At 34.0% G+C, this 17,578-nt stretch overlaps 1 protein-coding gene and 1 pseudogene across 1 annotated transcript; both read left to right on the top strand.

The window, feature by feature from the left end:
* Positions 1–1,641: 1,641 nt before the first annotated feature.
* LOC120201414 lies at positions 1,642–3,889 on the top strand (annotated as a pseudogene).
* A 5,285-nt stretch (positions 3,890–9,174) lies between these two features.
* Positions 9,175–9,905, top strand: LOC120201438 (ethylene-responsive transcription factor ERF109-like). Its single transcript, XM_039202054.1, has one exon. The coding sequence runs from the start codon at positions 9,258–9,260 to the stop codon at positions 9,888–9,890; it is 633 nt and encodes a 210-aa protein (XP_039057985.1). The 5' UTR covers positions 9,175–9,257; the 3' UTR covers positions 9,891–9,905.
* The last annotated feature ends 7,673 nt before the right edge of the window (positions 9,906–17,578 follow it).

Here is a 17,578-nt window from a genome sequence, read left to right as displayed (position 1 = left end):
GTTTGTCACCTAAACTGATAATGAAGTGATCTTGGGTGTATTTTACCCAATAAAAAAGTAAAATATATGAAGCAACTTCGCCCCCGTTAGCTTAGGTGTCGTGGTCTATAAAAATCGCACCCAAAGTTTTGGTTAAACGTTTGACGCCTTTGATTGCTACTGTATCAGTGATAATCAGGCTGTCTTTATTCCTAGACGACAATTTTTTGATAATATCATCATCGGACATGAGCTTCTGCTTTACTTGAATTCTTCCAAGAATGGCATCAATAAAGGTACGACTCTTAAGCTTGATATTGAAAAAGCGTACGACATAGTGGAATGACCTTTCATGCGAAGTGTTATGTTAAAGATTGGGATCAATCCAGGTTTTGTTGATTTGATTATGAAGTGTGTGACTATCGTCTCCTTCTATGCTAGGGTTAATGGTTCCTTGACCAGGGATTTTTCTCCCATCTCTTATTTGCAGGTGATAGCATGGTTTTCCTTAAAAATTATGTTATGGAGGCTATCCGCAGTAAGGAGATTCTTAGTCTCTACGCCGTGTCTTTTGATCAACGGATCAATCTAGAGAAATCTGACATCTATTTCAGCCCGACCACTATCACTAGTCATCGCCAACGGTTGACACGCATCTTTGGTTTTCAGGAGGTTGACTCGCTGGGCCACTACCTTGGCCTTCCCCTTCATATTGGTAAAAATAAGACGAGGACCTTTGGGTATTTATGTGACAAGGTTACATCTCGTGTTAAGGGATGGACAAAGAGCGTTCTATCTTATGGAGGAAGGGAAGTTTTCTTAAAATCTATAGCTTAAGCTTTGCCTCAATATGTTATGTCCTGTTATATTTTACCTAAGCACTTGCTTAATGAAATTATTATTATTATGCGCAGGTTCTGATGGACTGGAAAAATTTCTGAGTGAGGATGGCCTCTCATTACGTGGTCAACAATATGTAAGCCTAAATGTGTTGGCGGCTTAGGACTCCATGACCTTCATTCCTTTAATTTGGCTTTGGTCAGTAAACAAGTCTGGCAGCTTAAAAAAAGCTCCAAATTGTTTGTTAGAGGCTAAATACTATCATCATGGAGACAATTTGACTGTAAAAAATTGGTGACAAAAGCTCATACTTTTGGAAAGGAATTCACAAGGCGGTGCAAGCCCTAGTTGGAGCTATTTACTGGCGTGTTGGTTGCAATAGCAATTTGAAAGTTTTTTATGATAAATGGGGTGGTTCAAGTATTGTCAAACTTGTTGAATCATATGATACTGTAATCACACGTGAGCTTCGCTGCTCGAAACTCATGATTCAAGACCAACCCTTCTAGGACGTGGAAAAGGTCAAAGGCTTCTTCCTTGCAAACGACGCTGATTCTATTCTGCAAGTCTCTATTTCCTCCTGCCGTAACGATGTAACCATTTAGGGCAACCATGACTCGGGAATATTCTCAATTCGAACTGCTCACAGAGAGGATACAAGTGAAAAAAATATATAAAAGATATTATTAATAAAATATTAATTAATGCATATGTGAAAGTTAAAAAAAATACCATCTCACCACAAAGTTAAAAAGAAAAATGATAAGTGATTAAAAAATTCAATGTACAAAGTTCAATTTTTTTTAGCATTTGTTTTATTCTTATTTTAGCTGAAAAAAAAGGGCTAGAAAAGAGATCTCTTCAATGAATCGTATTGTTGCAGGGTGAGCTTTGATGGATGGTCTTTGAAACTGGTGTGCGATCATGGAGTCATATATTATCTGGTCCAGCAATGCCAAGCCAGACGCTTTGCATTTCCTCGTAGCTCTTTACTTCGCGCTCTGTTTCACTGTCGCCAGGTTCTTGCTTGACAAACTCATTTTTCGCGTAAGTTTTTCTTTTTATCTGGATTGGATTCTTTCTTTGAATTTTGATTCCTAGTACCTTAGTTTATTGTTTCAATAATTTTAATTGCTGTTTTGGTTTTGAAATATTAGGTTTGGCATTTATTAAGCTTAATGAAGAATAGGACATTTTCTAATCCCAAAGAAATTCATCATATCAACAAAACATGCTAGTAACTGCGCTAAGTGGTTTCGAGGTGAAATGAAGGAGAAAATTTGTTTTACCAGCTTTACCTATATTTGAAGGAATTCCAATTTTTTTTTAATATAATATCTTGCAAATGTACATGGTAAGAGAAGAAGAAGAAATGAATAGCTTTGAATCTTGGTGTGGTTTAGGTTTTAGGCCTGTACCAAAGGATTGAGACTTTTAAAATTTTTGTAGAAATCTTCTTGCTTTTACCAGCTTGTAAAAACTGAATTAAGGGTTATCGATGAGCATTATGTTGCTTAAAGCCTTAAAGTATTTTCTAGAAGAATTTCTTGAAGGTGGTTTTGCTTTCCATGTGAAACTGAAAAGAAAAAAAAATTAAAGTGGCATGCGTAGTGAATGGAAGCATGTCACTAGCTTTTATTAGCTATTAGCCAATAAGCATGCTTCTATGTTATGTTTGTTGTTCTGTAATATTGATATTTGAAATTTCTCTGTTTAATAGTTTCATTTCATATCTACTATACCGTGTTTACGAAACACTATCATTTGTTGATGCAACATTTTAATTTCTATTGATGTTCCTTTAGAGGTTGTCTGTCTGGTTATTGAGTGTATCTGCTCCTTTGAGGATGGATATTAAGGCTACACAGGCAATCATTGCAAAATGCTCAGAATCTCTGTGAAAGCTGACATACTTTGCTACTGTTGAAACCTGGGTCCTCAAAATCACCTACCACGAGTCATGGCTTGGAGATGTAAAAGGTACTTTAGGGCCTGGCCAAATCAAGAGTTGAAGTGAGTAACCTATTTTCCTGGATTCATATCCAACTGTTGAGTTTACCGATCTTATGTACCTCTTTTCCAGGTTATAACTGTCTTTGTCATTAACTGACAGAAAGTTAATGTTCCTCTTCAGTTCCAGTGCTCTATGCTTCAGATCTCTAAAATTGACACTGCATGTTCTCTTGTACATGATTATTCTAAAAGAGATAATGGCCAAATCTATTACTTTTCATTTATTTAGTGATTGAAATGCATTGAAACTACTCTCCTATCTTCAGATGAAGGGATGTATCTGCACTCAAGGGAAAAGAGCTGTTTCTTGTCTTATTTTCCTTTGGTTGTAATTCAAACAAACAATTTTCTCTGTTCCTTTTAAAAAATTGTGAAATCTGTTCATTTTATGTCTCAGTTTTCCTTTTTTACTTGAAATTAATTGCAAACAAATTTGTATAAAAGATGGTACTCATTCTTGTGCACCTCTTTGTAAAGCTATGATGAATGTTTGCTCATATTAATGTATTTGAAAGCAAATTTGCATCAGATATCTGAGTATTCATGTTGTCACCGTTCTTGTTTTCTGTTTTTAGTTCCCTTGACCTCTCATCATCTAATGATACTAATCTTAACCTTCACTACTAGCAGAAAAGCCTAGTTAAACTTGTACTTGCAATCTGTAGACAAGTTTGATCACTTTCTTTATTGTAATTTCATTTGATCTTTTATTTTGAATTGGAGGTGGTATAAGTGTTCTCATGTCCTCTTTCAGGTGAATATATTATCTTATCTGTGAAGTTTCATTCCCTCTTTCATGTGGTTTTCCCTGGATACAATCCTCAACATTTAACTTCTTCCCTTTTTGGTTCAGGCTTTCCTTAAGCCTTTTCTACATGTGCCAATGTGGGCTCTACATCTACAGCATCGTTGCATTCCTTACTTGGAGACCCGAAGGAAGGATTTTGCTGTGATGATGTCTCACCATGTAATTACTGCTATCCTGATTGGGTACTCATGTTACAAGATGACTTACCCTTTTCTGTGGAAGCACATCTATCCTGTTGTTACCATATAAAAGAGGCAAATATTCTTTCGGTAATCATTGATGCTTACCTATTGGCATCTTTTGGTATGTCATCATTGGACCATTTATCTCTAGATTGTAAAGCGGTTTTAGTATTCTTGTGTGTTGTTTTTATTTCATTTTTGAAAACATACTAAAATGTGTTTGCTTTCTGTATGCATATATGGTACCCTAGTTAAATGTGCTACACCATTTGCAGTTCTTTGAATTTACTTTCAGCAAGCCTCTACAAGCCTGTTTAATCTAATGGTTTTAAAAGTTGTTGATGTCCTTTGTAAAAGATCTAGGGACAATTTCAAATAAGCTACATACTAAAATGGAAAGATTATTTAACTTTCACCTGTAGGTTTTGCTAACTGATATTTGAAGAAGAAAGTTTATGCCTTATTTCAAAATTGTCCTTAAAAAGTTCAGAAGGACTAGAAAGCGAAGAGGAAATTGGGGAAAGAGAGAGACAAGGGTTAGGGATTGAAAGCAGAATTGGGAATTGATACATGGCATTTGGCACGTGAGAGGCACAGGCGGTAATTAATCCAGTAATCGAGCAGCCCAAATGTGAAGCCCAATCCCTGTGGAAGTAACCAAATTAGTTAGGCAAGGACATCCAACTGGCTTAGCTAGATTCTCTAGTACTATTGTATATAAATAAAACGGGTACCCATAAAGGGAGAATTATGCATGCTTTTTGAATGAAATCTTGATTCCTTATCTCTTTTCTGCTTCTTCTTCCTGAAATCTCTTCTCTCTATTTCCAATATCTTGCAACCATCACAATTTGGTTTCCAGAGGCAAAATTTCATGGAAATCATCGTTGGAATGCCAAAGAAAACCCAAACCATGTCTGAAACACCTGAGTTCGCTGCATTACAAAAATAACTTGAAGAATTAGCAACTTAATTTGGTCAAACAATCTCAAGATAATACTAAAATTCCTAAATGGTGGGAGAACCAAGAGAACTGTATCACTTTTTTGGAATCCATGATGGCCACAAATCAATGGTACGTGGAGGAACTTTTGAAGATTCTAACTGGAAGAAACGGGGATCAGAACCAGTCTGCTAATGACCAGGTACAGACCCCTAACACTTCTAGAACAGATGGAAAACAACCTGTAAAAGTCACAGTGATTAATGATAAGACCAGGTTTACTTATAAACCTGATGAACCTGAGATTTTAAGATCAAAACCAGATTAATTGCCTAGTTTTAAAAATGATAACCAAATGGACGAGAACAGTGTTGTTAGAAACAATATAGTTGGCCTAGAGGAGGATAAAAGAGGTACGGGGGGTCTTTTAACACTTCAGGATTGATATGGCATAGACCCAAGATTGTGCTGCCTTTTTTGAAGGAATTAATCACGAGGGTGGATACAAAAATGTCTTAAGTACTTTTCTCTATGTAGTATTGCGAAGGAACAAAGAGTGGAGGTGGCCACAATGTATTTAATGGGTAAGGCAGAAATTTGGTTTGATGGTTACATCATGCAGAAGCACCATGTGACATGGCGTGAGTTTGAGGCAGACATTTTTCATAGGTTCAACGACAGGTCCTTTGCTGACATAGTTGAGGACTTTACAAAATTAGTTCAGAAAGGTTCAGTTGAAGAGTACCAGGACAGATTTGAGGAACTACAGCCTCACATGCTCTTACAAAACCCTAATCTAGGTAAAGAGTTCTTTGTGTCTCTTTTTATCAGTGTATTAAGAGAAGACATTAAACACAGAGTTAAGGCTCTAGAACCTAAGACACTTTCTGAAGTATTCATGCAAGATAAACTTTATGAGCTCTCTGTTGAATTTGAGAATAAATGAGTGCGAACATCTTTTAGAAACCCACTCTACCCAAACCCATTACCTACTTTTAAACCAAATCCCCCACTATTACCACAAAAGAGGCCAGACATTATACCTCCAAAACAGAATCTTCTAGACTACAGAAGACAGAATAACTTATGTTTTAAGTGTGGTGAAAAATTTGCTCCAGGCCACCAATGTAAGACAAGACATTTGAACATGATGATTGAAGATAAGACTGTTTTACATTCAGAAACCTTACCAAATGATTCAGATCAGCAAGTGTTACAAGAAGAGGAGAGCTTAGAAATATCTATGAATGTTATCACTGGGTGTATTGGCCATAATACATTGAGAATTAAAGGCACCATTCAAGGTAGACCATTAAATATTTTAATTAACAGTGGTAGTACCCACAATTTTTTAACACCACAATGGGCTGATGCTGGTATTCAAGTGACTACACCTTACTCTTTGGCTATTACAGTGGCTAATGGACAACAACTCTATAGCTCAGCAAGATGTAATAAGGTAGAATGGCAGATGCAGGGACATTCTTTTATTCATGATTTTAGACTTCTTAAATTAGGTGGAAGTGATATCGTGTTAGGTGTTGACTGGATGAAATTATTTAGTCCAATCTTGATGGACTTCAGCAAAATGACACTAAGTTTTGTACATCAAGATGAAGATATTGTTATACATGGCCAACAACCCTCAAATTTTTTGTAGCAAATTTCAGGGGATACACTATTGAAAATGAAAGCTTCAGACTCTATTATTTTAGGGCATGTAGTACTGGTGAATATGACAGAGAGTTCAAAACTTATTCCTGCAGCTATTCAACCTCTATTAGAGAGATACAACTCTATTTTTGTTAAACCTACATGCCTTCCACCTACAAAAAACCATGATCATGTTGTTCCTCTTAAGCCTGACTCTACTCATATTAATTTAAGGCCCTACAGATTTCCCCATAACCAGAAAGCTGAAGTGGAAAGACAAATTGCTACTATGCTCTCCTCCTCTATTATTTAACCTAGAAAAAATCCATTTGTTTCTCCATGTCTCCTAATTTAAAAAAAGGATGGTACTTGGAGGTTCTGTATAGATTACAAACAGCTAAACAGTATGACAGTCAAGGATAAATTTCATATTCCTATTTTGGAAGATTTATTGGATGAACTACATGGTGTTGTCTATTTTTCAAAGATTGATCTTAGATCATGTTATTGGCAAATCAGAATTAAGAATGAAGACATTTATAAAACAACATTCATAACTCATCAAGGCCACTATGAATTTAAGGTAATGCCTTTTGGTCTCACTAATGCCCCTACTACATTTCAAGCATTAATGAATGAATTATTTAGTTAATTCCTTAGAAAGTTTGTCTTGGTGTTTTTTGATGACATCCTAGTATAAAGCAGTTCTATGACAGACCATATTACTCATTTGTAATTGGTTTTTGGATGTTTTGCAAGCTAACCAGTTATTTGCAAAGTTGTCCAACTGTTTCTTTGGACAGACTCAAGTGAAGTATTTGGGACATATTATTTCAGCTGCAGGAGTAACTACTGATCCTAGTAAGGTGGAAGCAATGAGGAATTAGCCTGTGCCTAAATCCTTAAAATCTTTGCGTGGGTTTTTGGGTTTAACATGCTACTACAGAAGGTTTATATTTAGAGATAGATATAAGTGGGACAATTTTAAGTGGGACAGTGCAGCCTTGACTGCTTTTGAAGATTTGAAAAGAGCTATGTGTGTTGCCCATGTTTTTGCTCTACCGGATTTTGGTAAGAGTTTATATTTAGAGATAGATGCCAGTTCTGGGGGCATATGTGCTATATTATCTCAAAAAGACAGACCTATTGCATATCTTAGTAAAGCTCTTAGTCCTAGACATGTTGCCCTATCCATTTATGAAAGGGAGTATCTTACTATTTTATTATCAGTTTCTAAGTGGAGACATTACTTAGAAAGAAAATCTTTTGTAATCAAAACTGGCCATGAACCTCTGAAGTATCTATTGGAGCAAAAATTAACTACCACCATTTAAAAGAAAGGATTGACTAAATTACTGGGGCTAGACTACATTGTTCAATACAAAAAAGACAAATCAAATGTGGTGGCAGATGCTTTATCTAGACAGTGAGAAGATCAAGTTCAATGTCTTGTTATGGGAACTACTTTATTAATACCTAGCTGAGTTCAGGAAGTTCAAGACAATTATAAGGAGGACCCAATGGTTACTTAATGGATTTCCATAATGGCTGTCAATTCTAATGATGATCCTAAATGGAAATATTCAAAATGTATCATTCGATTTAAAGACAGATGTATATTGGTGATGTTGGGTCTCTAAGATTACATATTCTTCAAACCTTGCATGATTCACCTCATGGAGGTCATTCAGGAGCCCAAGCCACCTATCAAAGGATCATATCTTATTTCTATTGGCCTAGGCTTAAGGGTATGGTGGCTACTTATGTAAGATCATGTTCAGTTTGCCAACAAACTAAGGTGAAGCATATACCTAAACCAGGTCTGTTACAACCTCTACCTATTCCTCAACAAACTTGGGAGGTAATTACTATGGACTTTATAGAGGGTTTACCTACATCCTTGAAGAAGAATTGCATTCTGGTAGTGGTAGACAAGTTTACCAAGTATAGTCATTGTGAGCACTGTCCCACCCTTACTCTACATCTGATGTAGCTAAGCTTTATTTGGATAATGTCTATAAGCTTCATGGGCAGCCTAAAATGGCCATTTCAGACAGAGACAAGACATTCACTGGCCTCTTTTGGAGAGAACTAATGAAGTAATTAGGGACTAAAACCCTATTCAGTACTGCTTACCATCCAGAAACGGATGGACAATAGGCATCTAAATACGTTTATAAATCAAAGCTCCATTTACAAGTAATCTCAAATCATAAACAAGATTTATAGTCCAAATACAAGTAAGCTATTAAAGAGTTTAGTTGCTTCGTGGTGTATTCGGTGTGCACGGAATAAGTTTATTTCAATTACATTGAACGGGTATACTTCTAACATTTATAGTACTCGAATTTGAGACTTCAAAAAATAACAATAATTCTTTTATCATTAAGATCATTTTATTTAAGCATATTATTATTTTTTTCTTATTTTGATGTTGAATATGTTGGTGGGTCATACCAAAAGAAAAAAGAAAAAGGAGAAATATAAATGAAGTACCATCGCTTTAGTGGACCCAAACTCTCTTCACCTTTTGTTACTTTGTTTCACTTAACACGTCACCGTTCCGATCCTCTTCTGATGTCATAAATGACGTCATCTGCCACCTCAATTGCTCACGTGCCCCGACAAAACACAGTTTTAAGCCGTGTGTTAACTGTGTTACCAGCTGGCATGCCGCCACGTAGACACTCTCCCGTGTCTCCGTATATAAACGCTTCTTTGCTCTTCTGTTTTTGATTCTCGTCCTAAAGAAACTGAAATCTACAGAGTCAGAGACTTTGAATTTTTTTAATTATTCACCTCCCACGTTTATACGGAGATTTACCCAGCTCCCTCGTCGATGCCTCCACCAATTTACCATCTTTCTCCGGAACAAGAAATCTCCGTCATGGTTTCCTCCCTCAAGAACGTCATCAATGGTTCCTCGTCCTCCACTGCTGCTGCTGCCGCCGCCGATTCTTTTTTCAATTTTGATGCTCCCGGGTCTTCCACTTCTACTTTTACCGGTGTGTTGAACGCCGATCGGGGGAACATGGTACTTCAAGTGAGTGAAGCTCTGGATAAGTGCCACGTGTGCAAATTTTACGGCTGTCTAGGATGCGATCTTTTCCCGCCAAATCAGCAAGACGAGAAGAAAGGGACAGTTACGTCCACAACTAAAAGTAAAGCTAAACGAGTGAAGAAAAACTACAGGGGAGTCCGGCAAAGGCCATGGGGCAAATGGGCGGCGGAGATTCGAGACCCAAGGCGCGCCACCAGGGTCTGGCTCGGGACCTTCCACACGGCGGAGGAAGCAGCTCGCGCTTACGATAAAGCAGCTATCGATTTCCGCGGACCAAGAGCTAAACTTAACTTCCCCTTCCCTGATAGCAACGGCAATGCACCGCCACCAGCATCACCAACCGGAACAGAATTTGGCGGGAACAAGTATTCTTCAGATTCCGCCACTACCTGGAATGCCAATACTTCTTAAATAGCGTCTTTTTATTCTATTTTGTAGCAGACGGGCTGGAAGCTAATAATTTAGAATGTCCGCCATAGGCTCTTCTATTTTACAGAAGAAGAAAAAAGAGTTGGATGAAGGTGATTGATTAGAGATGATAATCAGTTGGTGGTGTAAAATTGTATTTTTTCCATTCCATTGTGTATTTCTTCTTCATTAATTACATAAAATTAAAAGATCAACATGTCACACATTTGATTTTGATAGTAATTCTTGATTTTGATAGGTAATTTTTTCAGTAACGATTATCTGCATACACAAAACCTTAAAAATGAGACATTACTTAAGTAATATCAAACTAATTATCACTCTAACCAACCTATGCGGTAGACCCAATTTTTATCTTCTTCTATGATTCTATCATGCTATTCGATCATATTTTTATAATATATTTATTACGATTACGATAACAATAAATATTATTACGGTTATTACAGGTATTACAATTGTATAATAATATTTCAAACAATATTTTACAATTATATAACTGCTGTAATTCCAATAACGAGTCTTTGCCTTTACTGAATTTCAAACAAAAGTTGGGACCCACCCCCACCTGATGACACATACGTAATGGGTACAAAAGTTTCACTTCACTTCTCACCTCGTTTAATAAACAACGTGCGTAAGTGGGACCACCTTCATTTAAACACGTGAAATATATTATTAATTCAAGGTCTAATAAAAAAATAATCGATTAAATTATATAATTTTTAATTTATTAGTTTAAATTTTTTTATTTAAAATAAACGTTTAATATTTTCAATGTTATTCTTTTAAGTGTTTATATCATAACGATTGTTAAAAATGTTGTTTTTTGAAAAATGTCATGTTTATATATATTTTTTGAAAATTTTTATTTTAAAAAATTTAAAATTATTATTATTTAAAAAACAGTTTTTTAAAATTATTTATTTCAAATCCCTAGAAACCTCTAAAATCATCTATAAAATCCCTAAAGTTAACAAAGAAGGCAAGGGAGACGGTGATAGGGATGGTCGACAAAAAGGAGTGGAATTAGGGTTAGAGATTTTAGTGATTTTTTTTTATTTTAGAGAAATTGAGTTTTATTTTAAATATAATATTTTTAAGATTTTAAAAAAATATTAATGCGACATGAGTCAAATAACAATATTTTTTAACGGTCGTAAAAAGACACTTAAAAGAAGTAATATTGAAAATGTTAAATAACTACTTTAAATGAAAAATACTGTAAGCACCTAAAGTTAATAAAGTATATAATTTTGACACTTATTTTTTTTATTAAGCCTTAATTTAAATCTCTCTTTTCATTTTTAAGCTCGTACCCTCTCATTATAATATTATGATAATATCTTAATTTGTTTTATTTTATAACCAATTATATTAAAAATGATATTTCACTTACAAATACTATGCTAAAATCCACTAAAATTAATTTGATTCAATAAATTATAGTTATGAACCCAATTAAACATATAGTATTCCTTTTTTTTAATTAATTAGAAATTTTGAGGTTACAAATCATATATATAATTCAAAATTAATTTTTTATTCATGTACCATATTATGTAATAACAGTCGATGATCTAATGATTATAATAAACAGTGATAGATTTAATAATTCAAAAATGATCTAAAATTTTAATACACAATTTTTTTTCAAAAAATTGGGTGTATATTTCTTTTACTTTTTCTCCTTAACACATTAAATTATTTTTTAAATAATTAAAATAAACTTGCTTCCTTTACCCTTATAATAAATCAATAATATTAATGATTAAAATATATTTTTAAAATAAATAACTAAAATTAATAAAATGAAAACGAAAATTCACTATTCTCTTAGTTTACCTTTAAAGAACAAACAATAGTAGTTTGATTATAACCACACACTGCAATATTTTCTTTAGGGGATGTTGCGGTTTTGCCGCGTTCATATATATTTTTAATACATTTGGGATAAATATAAAATAATATATGTTTAAAACTCTCAATCATGGTTTTTAGAACTGGACTGGTCAGTGAACCGATCATGTTACCGGTTCACTGATTCAACTGATCGAATCGATCAGACCAGTCGAAATAATTGGACGATGTCATAATTAATTAATTATTTAAAAAATTAAATAAAAATATAAAAAAACATTTAATAAAAAACAATTTTTTATATCACAAGTCATATTCAAAGCAAGTTATAACATATATAAGTTAAAAACCATAAAATCAAGTGAAACAAAATGATTCAAATCAACTACAACATAATATTTAAGGTAAAACATATTAAATAATAAATATAATTATATAACTATAATCAAAAAAATAAATTTGAGGCTAAAAAAAATCATAACAAACGATGTCGTTTGGTTTAATTTTTTTTAAAAAAAATCTACATGGCTAAGAAACATAAAGAACATCACAAAAGTTTAAAGAGTAAAAATATGAAAACAAAACAATCCCACATGGCTAAGAAATATAGAAGAGCATCCAATTGACTTCTATAAATAATAGAGGTAATTTGACATTCAAAATCATGAAGCCTTTTGGTGAGCACAGAGCGAACTATTCTTTCGCTTCAATCAAGCTTGAATTTCAGGCTTCAATCGAGCTTCTAATTTTTTTTTGAGTTCGAGTCTTTTTGAGTTCAAGTTTCAATATTATATTTCAAGTTTGAGTTGAACTTGATAATTTTTAGCTCGTTTAACAAACGACGTCGTTTGATTTAATTTTTTTAGAAAAAAAAGAATCGATTTTCAACCGGTTCAACGGTTTACAGCCTGTTCAACGGTTCCTTCCGATTCACTGGTAGCAGTTTAACCGGTGTAGAATGAACCGGATCAGGCAACGATTCCCGATTGAACCGACCGATCCGACCCAAATTTCAAAACACTGCTCTCAATCTATTGACGATAAATGTTCATATCCCTACCAATGCTCAAACTCATTACCTTTAAAACTAAAATCAATTGATTCGTTTTTGCTCTTTCTATTTAATATATGAGATGATCATCTTTCTTTTTCTCTTGTTTTTTCTTCAAAAGATCATGATGTCTCTTGCTAATTTTTATCAGCACGTGAGGAATAAATTGAATTGAGCACGTGTAAAAGGTGATCAAAATCCTTTTATTTTAAGTTAATTATATTGCACTCAAAAGTCAACCATGTTTTTCTGGTATATATATTTAATGTTTTTCTGGTATATATATTGCACTCAAAATCCTTTTATTTTAGATAGTTCTGTTGTACGACATCTTTAATATATAAATAAGAAAAAATGGTATCAGAAATTTTAATATTTTTTTAATATTTTCGGTAAAAACGATCTAAAACATAATTTTTTTATCGGAAATGTTAATTTCGCTACCTAATTTCATGTAGAAAAAATAACATTTTAGTTAACGTCCATATTAATATTTCTGATAGGAAAAATAATATTTTAGGTAGGATTTTACCGAAAATGTTAAACATTTTATGTAGCGCCCAATATTAACATTTCCGGTAGAAAAAATAATGTTTTAAGTAGCACTTTACTGGAAATGTTAAAATAATATTAACGTTACACACCATATAAAGGCAGGATGTCTAAAGTGGAGGGCTTCTACTGGAGTTTTGTGTGACAAGAAGGTGCCTCTAAAACTTAAGGGAAAATTTTATAGAATGACAATAAGACTAGCGCTGTTGTATGGATCAGAATGTTGGGCAATCAAGAAGGATCACGTAAGGAGGATAGAGGCCGCAGAAATGAGAATGCTTCGATGGACATGTGGTAGGACTCTGTGGGATATGGCAACAAACTCTGCTATTAGGATGTCCTTGGAGGTGGTGCATGTTCTGAAAAATTGAGGGAGGGAAGACTACGGTGGTTTGGACATGTCTTGGCGATTACCGTCGGATGCGGTCAGGAGGGTAGAGTCGATTACAGTCGACGATGCCAGAAGGAGAGGACGACCAAGGCGGAAGTGGGAAGACTGCTTGAGATCTGATTTGATGGATTTAGCCCTTACCGAGGACATGACCTATGATAGGAAAGTATGGAGACTTAAGACTAGGGTAGTCTAGTAGTGTGGGTCACATCTATAGGGTGTATCATCTCTGTCTTTTTTTAATGTCTTTGTAGTAATTTCCATAACTTCTACATTTTATACGTTTCTGTTATCGGTATTTATGAAGGCTTAGAACTGGGCTTCCTATCGTTGACTTCTGTGTATCATTCTCTTCACTTTTAAATTTAGCCGGGTCTTACGTTTCTGTCTATATACAGAGATTTTTTCGCAGGTATTTATTTGCAGGGATTACTTCTTATTACAAACGTGCATATGATATTAATGATATTAATGACTACATATGAATATTGTTTAACTATGTATTTATGTATTTATTTATACATGCATGGCATTTTATCTATATTTTTAATTTTCTGACTACCGGAGGTCTTCCACGGAAGCTACTCTCAACCTGGCGTTGGGGACAGCCTACTACCCTACCTCCCTCTTACCCCATTGCATATGGGAATTGAGTTTTATTGTTGTTGTTGTATTTTCAGTAGTGTATTTCCTTAGCCGTATATTAAAATTATCGTATCTTAGACATACCCTTAACGAAATAGTTTATATATATATATACATTTAGTCAGTTATCAGTTTTCTCACGCACATAATGAACAAGATTATTATATATAAAAAATTAACATATAATATATATTTTAATTTTTACAATTTCTTTGAGGGCTCAATTTAAAATATTATAAATAAAAAATTAATTTTGAATTATAAATAAAAATTAATTTTTATAACATTTTATTTATAATTCTATAGAAAATTAAATATTCTGAAAATTTTCTTTTTCTCGACAGATTAATGGTGAATTATATTCTCTGGGTTTCTCAACAGCAGCATGGCCGTAATAGCTTTTGTAATTGCTTTGTTTGAGTAACAACTATCCTCCATTGTTTCTTTAGAACCTTGGTGAGTAAATGTGTTTTCGACTATTGATATGAGAAATTTTATTATTTATTCTGAAAACAAAGCTTTACAATTTAGTTTTTCTGTCACAGCTAGATTCAGTTTCATTACTACAAAACAGACTTATAATAATTTTAGCGGCGTTTTACGATGCACGTCATTAATTTTTTTCATATAATGGCGTTTATAGAGAAAACGCAACAAAATGACAAAATTCATTGTTAAATGGTGACGTTTGTATAAAAACGCCGCTATAAACTTGTACTGTAGTGACGTTTAGTTTAAAAGCGCTGTAATTTTTTAGTACGTTATACAAACGCTGTAAAGGTTTAGCTTTCTATCTTCCTGAACCCGTTATCTCTTTTCATATCTTTTTCACTCTGTTTATTTTCCTCAAATCTCTATTTCTCTCTCACGAAGCCGCCGCTCGACGCCGTTTGACGCCATCGTGGTCTTCACCGCCAAGCCCATCAAGATCTTCACACTATACCGAGTCAGCCCAACTATCCTCGCCTCCGGCACCATTTCCATTTGCGTGATTGATGAAGAAAAACAGTCAGCCTCCATTTTTCTTCCTCGCTCTTAAGGCTCATTGTATTTCTTTGAAGAACTCTGCTTGCCGTTTGCGTGATTGAAAGAGACTGCTTTGTAACAAATAATTCTTTGATACGGTGAGTTTTCACCCCTTTTTCTCTGTGAAATTATGAATTTGAGTTTATTTTTTTAAAATATTTTCTGAAATTTCAGGTTCAGTGTTCTTGAAGCTAGTGGCGGATGTACATGGACGCACCCACCCGAAATCCGAATTTCTCTATAATAGTTAATTTTTATTGATGGTGTCCACCATGAAATTTTATTTTTGTCTACCTCATACGCCGTCGCTGCTTGAAGCAACCCCGTTCACGGCTGTTTTGAGATTCGCTGCTGAGGGATTCAAAGTCCATCCCCAAACCAGCGCTATCATCATCAACGGTAATTCAATTTCTTCCTTTTTAATATACGCGTGTGTGTGTTTAAGTATTAATTAGTTGATATTTGTATCTTTGTATATTGTGATTTTCATTTAATTAATTATACGTGGTATTCAATTAATATTTTCTTCCTTTTTGTGCCAGGAGGATTTTTATCGATGCTTTAAAACGGCGCTATAAGCTAAAAAAGGCCTATAGACCTGTTCTACTATAGTGTTTCTTTATATCCATGTTTTGCAATTGCCTTGTTTCAGCAATTTCAAATTTGGTCTGATTTCAATATCAAGAAAATCAATGGAGGATTTAAGAACTCAAGGCAGATTTCACCATTAATCTGTTGAGAAAAAGAAATTGTTTTTAGAATACTTATTTTTCTTTTATAAGATCATAGTTAAAAAAAATTGTAAAAATATTAAGTTGATTTGTTTAATATTATAGGATTAATTTAAATATTAATATTTTCTGTTAATGTGTCATGAAATTCACGTCACACAGTTGATAGTTTACTGACTAAAATGTAATAAATTAATAATATAAAAAATCAAAATATAATATTTTTAAATTCAATGACCTAAATGGAAAACTGAAATAAATGTGAAAATTTTATAGTTTATATTTTCTTTATGTAGGCACTCATTTTTCATCTAGACAATTAATATAAACACTTATTTTAATTTTGGGTTTTCAATTTCGATTTAATTATTTTCTTTTAACTTTAGAATTAAATTTAATATTAATATATATATTCCAATAAATAAATACTATTTACGATTTGATAAGTTACTAATTATATATTAAAATATTAAATAAAGTTACCTCACTAATTAGAGTAATTATAATATTTAAACATTGAATGAATATTAATATATGTTACATTGCTTTGGCAGGCGTAACAATGCTCAAATACAAAACCAAATCAGCGGTGTAGTGGTCATGTTCTTTCACTTGTGCACACGGACCACAAGCTTTCTCAGCAACCACAATAGCAGTAGGGTATAAATGCATGAATCCAGCCAAAAAAATTCAGATAATGGCGAGGTCAGAGCAAGAGACCTCCAGCAGCCTACGGATAGCACGAGAGAGAGATGAGACAAATCTCATCCTCCTATATAACCTACAAAGCAAAAATACGAAGGGGAGAACGAAAACAGGAAAAAAAAAGCGAGTATTTTTTAGAGAGAATATCAAGAACCCACAAAAAAAACCTGAAACGAAAAAGGAACGGTGAGAATATTTGTAAACGAAAAACAAAGAAGAGAAGCCCCTAGGGAAACCAAGGTCTTCTTCTGAAAGAAGCCTCCATCTTTGTATCGCCGTTCGGCAACCCTTTTTTGAATAGAAATACGAAGGGTTTTTTGTAGATCTACGCTTTTTGGCTCTTGTTTTGTGAAAACCAGGGTTGGATTCGAAAATAAGAGAGAAAGAGGAGTCAAACGAGGGTAATTCAGTTTCTTTTTTTCCGCCGTCGAGCGGTGGTCGGAGCCAACCCACGATGGAGACCATCGTTTTCTGGGCTTGGGATGAACCTGGGAAGAACTTTGTGAAGAATAGTAAGAGAGCATTTGGAGGTTTTGCTTTGATCTCTTAATTTATAAATGGGAAATGAAATATGCTAGAAATATATATATTTTATACTCATTAAGTGACCTGGAGACCAATCTCGGTGGAGTCCACTTCAAAGGCTAAAGGAGAAAATGCTCTCCGTGATCCTTCATAGTTTTCTGGTATTTCCAATTTAGTCCCTCTT

This window comes from Hibiscus syriacus, unplaced genomic scaffold (assembly GCF_006381635.1).
Source record: "Hibiscus syriacus cultivar Baekdansim isolate YM2019G1 unplaced genomic scaffold, ASM638163v2 tig00007204_pilon, whole genome shotgun sequence".
Classification (NCBI taxonomy): domain Eukaryota; kingdom Viridiplantae; phylum Streptophyta; class Magnoliopsida; order Malvales; family Malvaceae; genus Hibiscus; species Hibiscus syriacus.
This window is presented reverse-complemented; position numbering and strand designations above follow the sequence as displayed.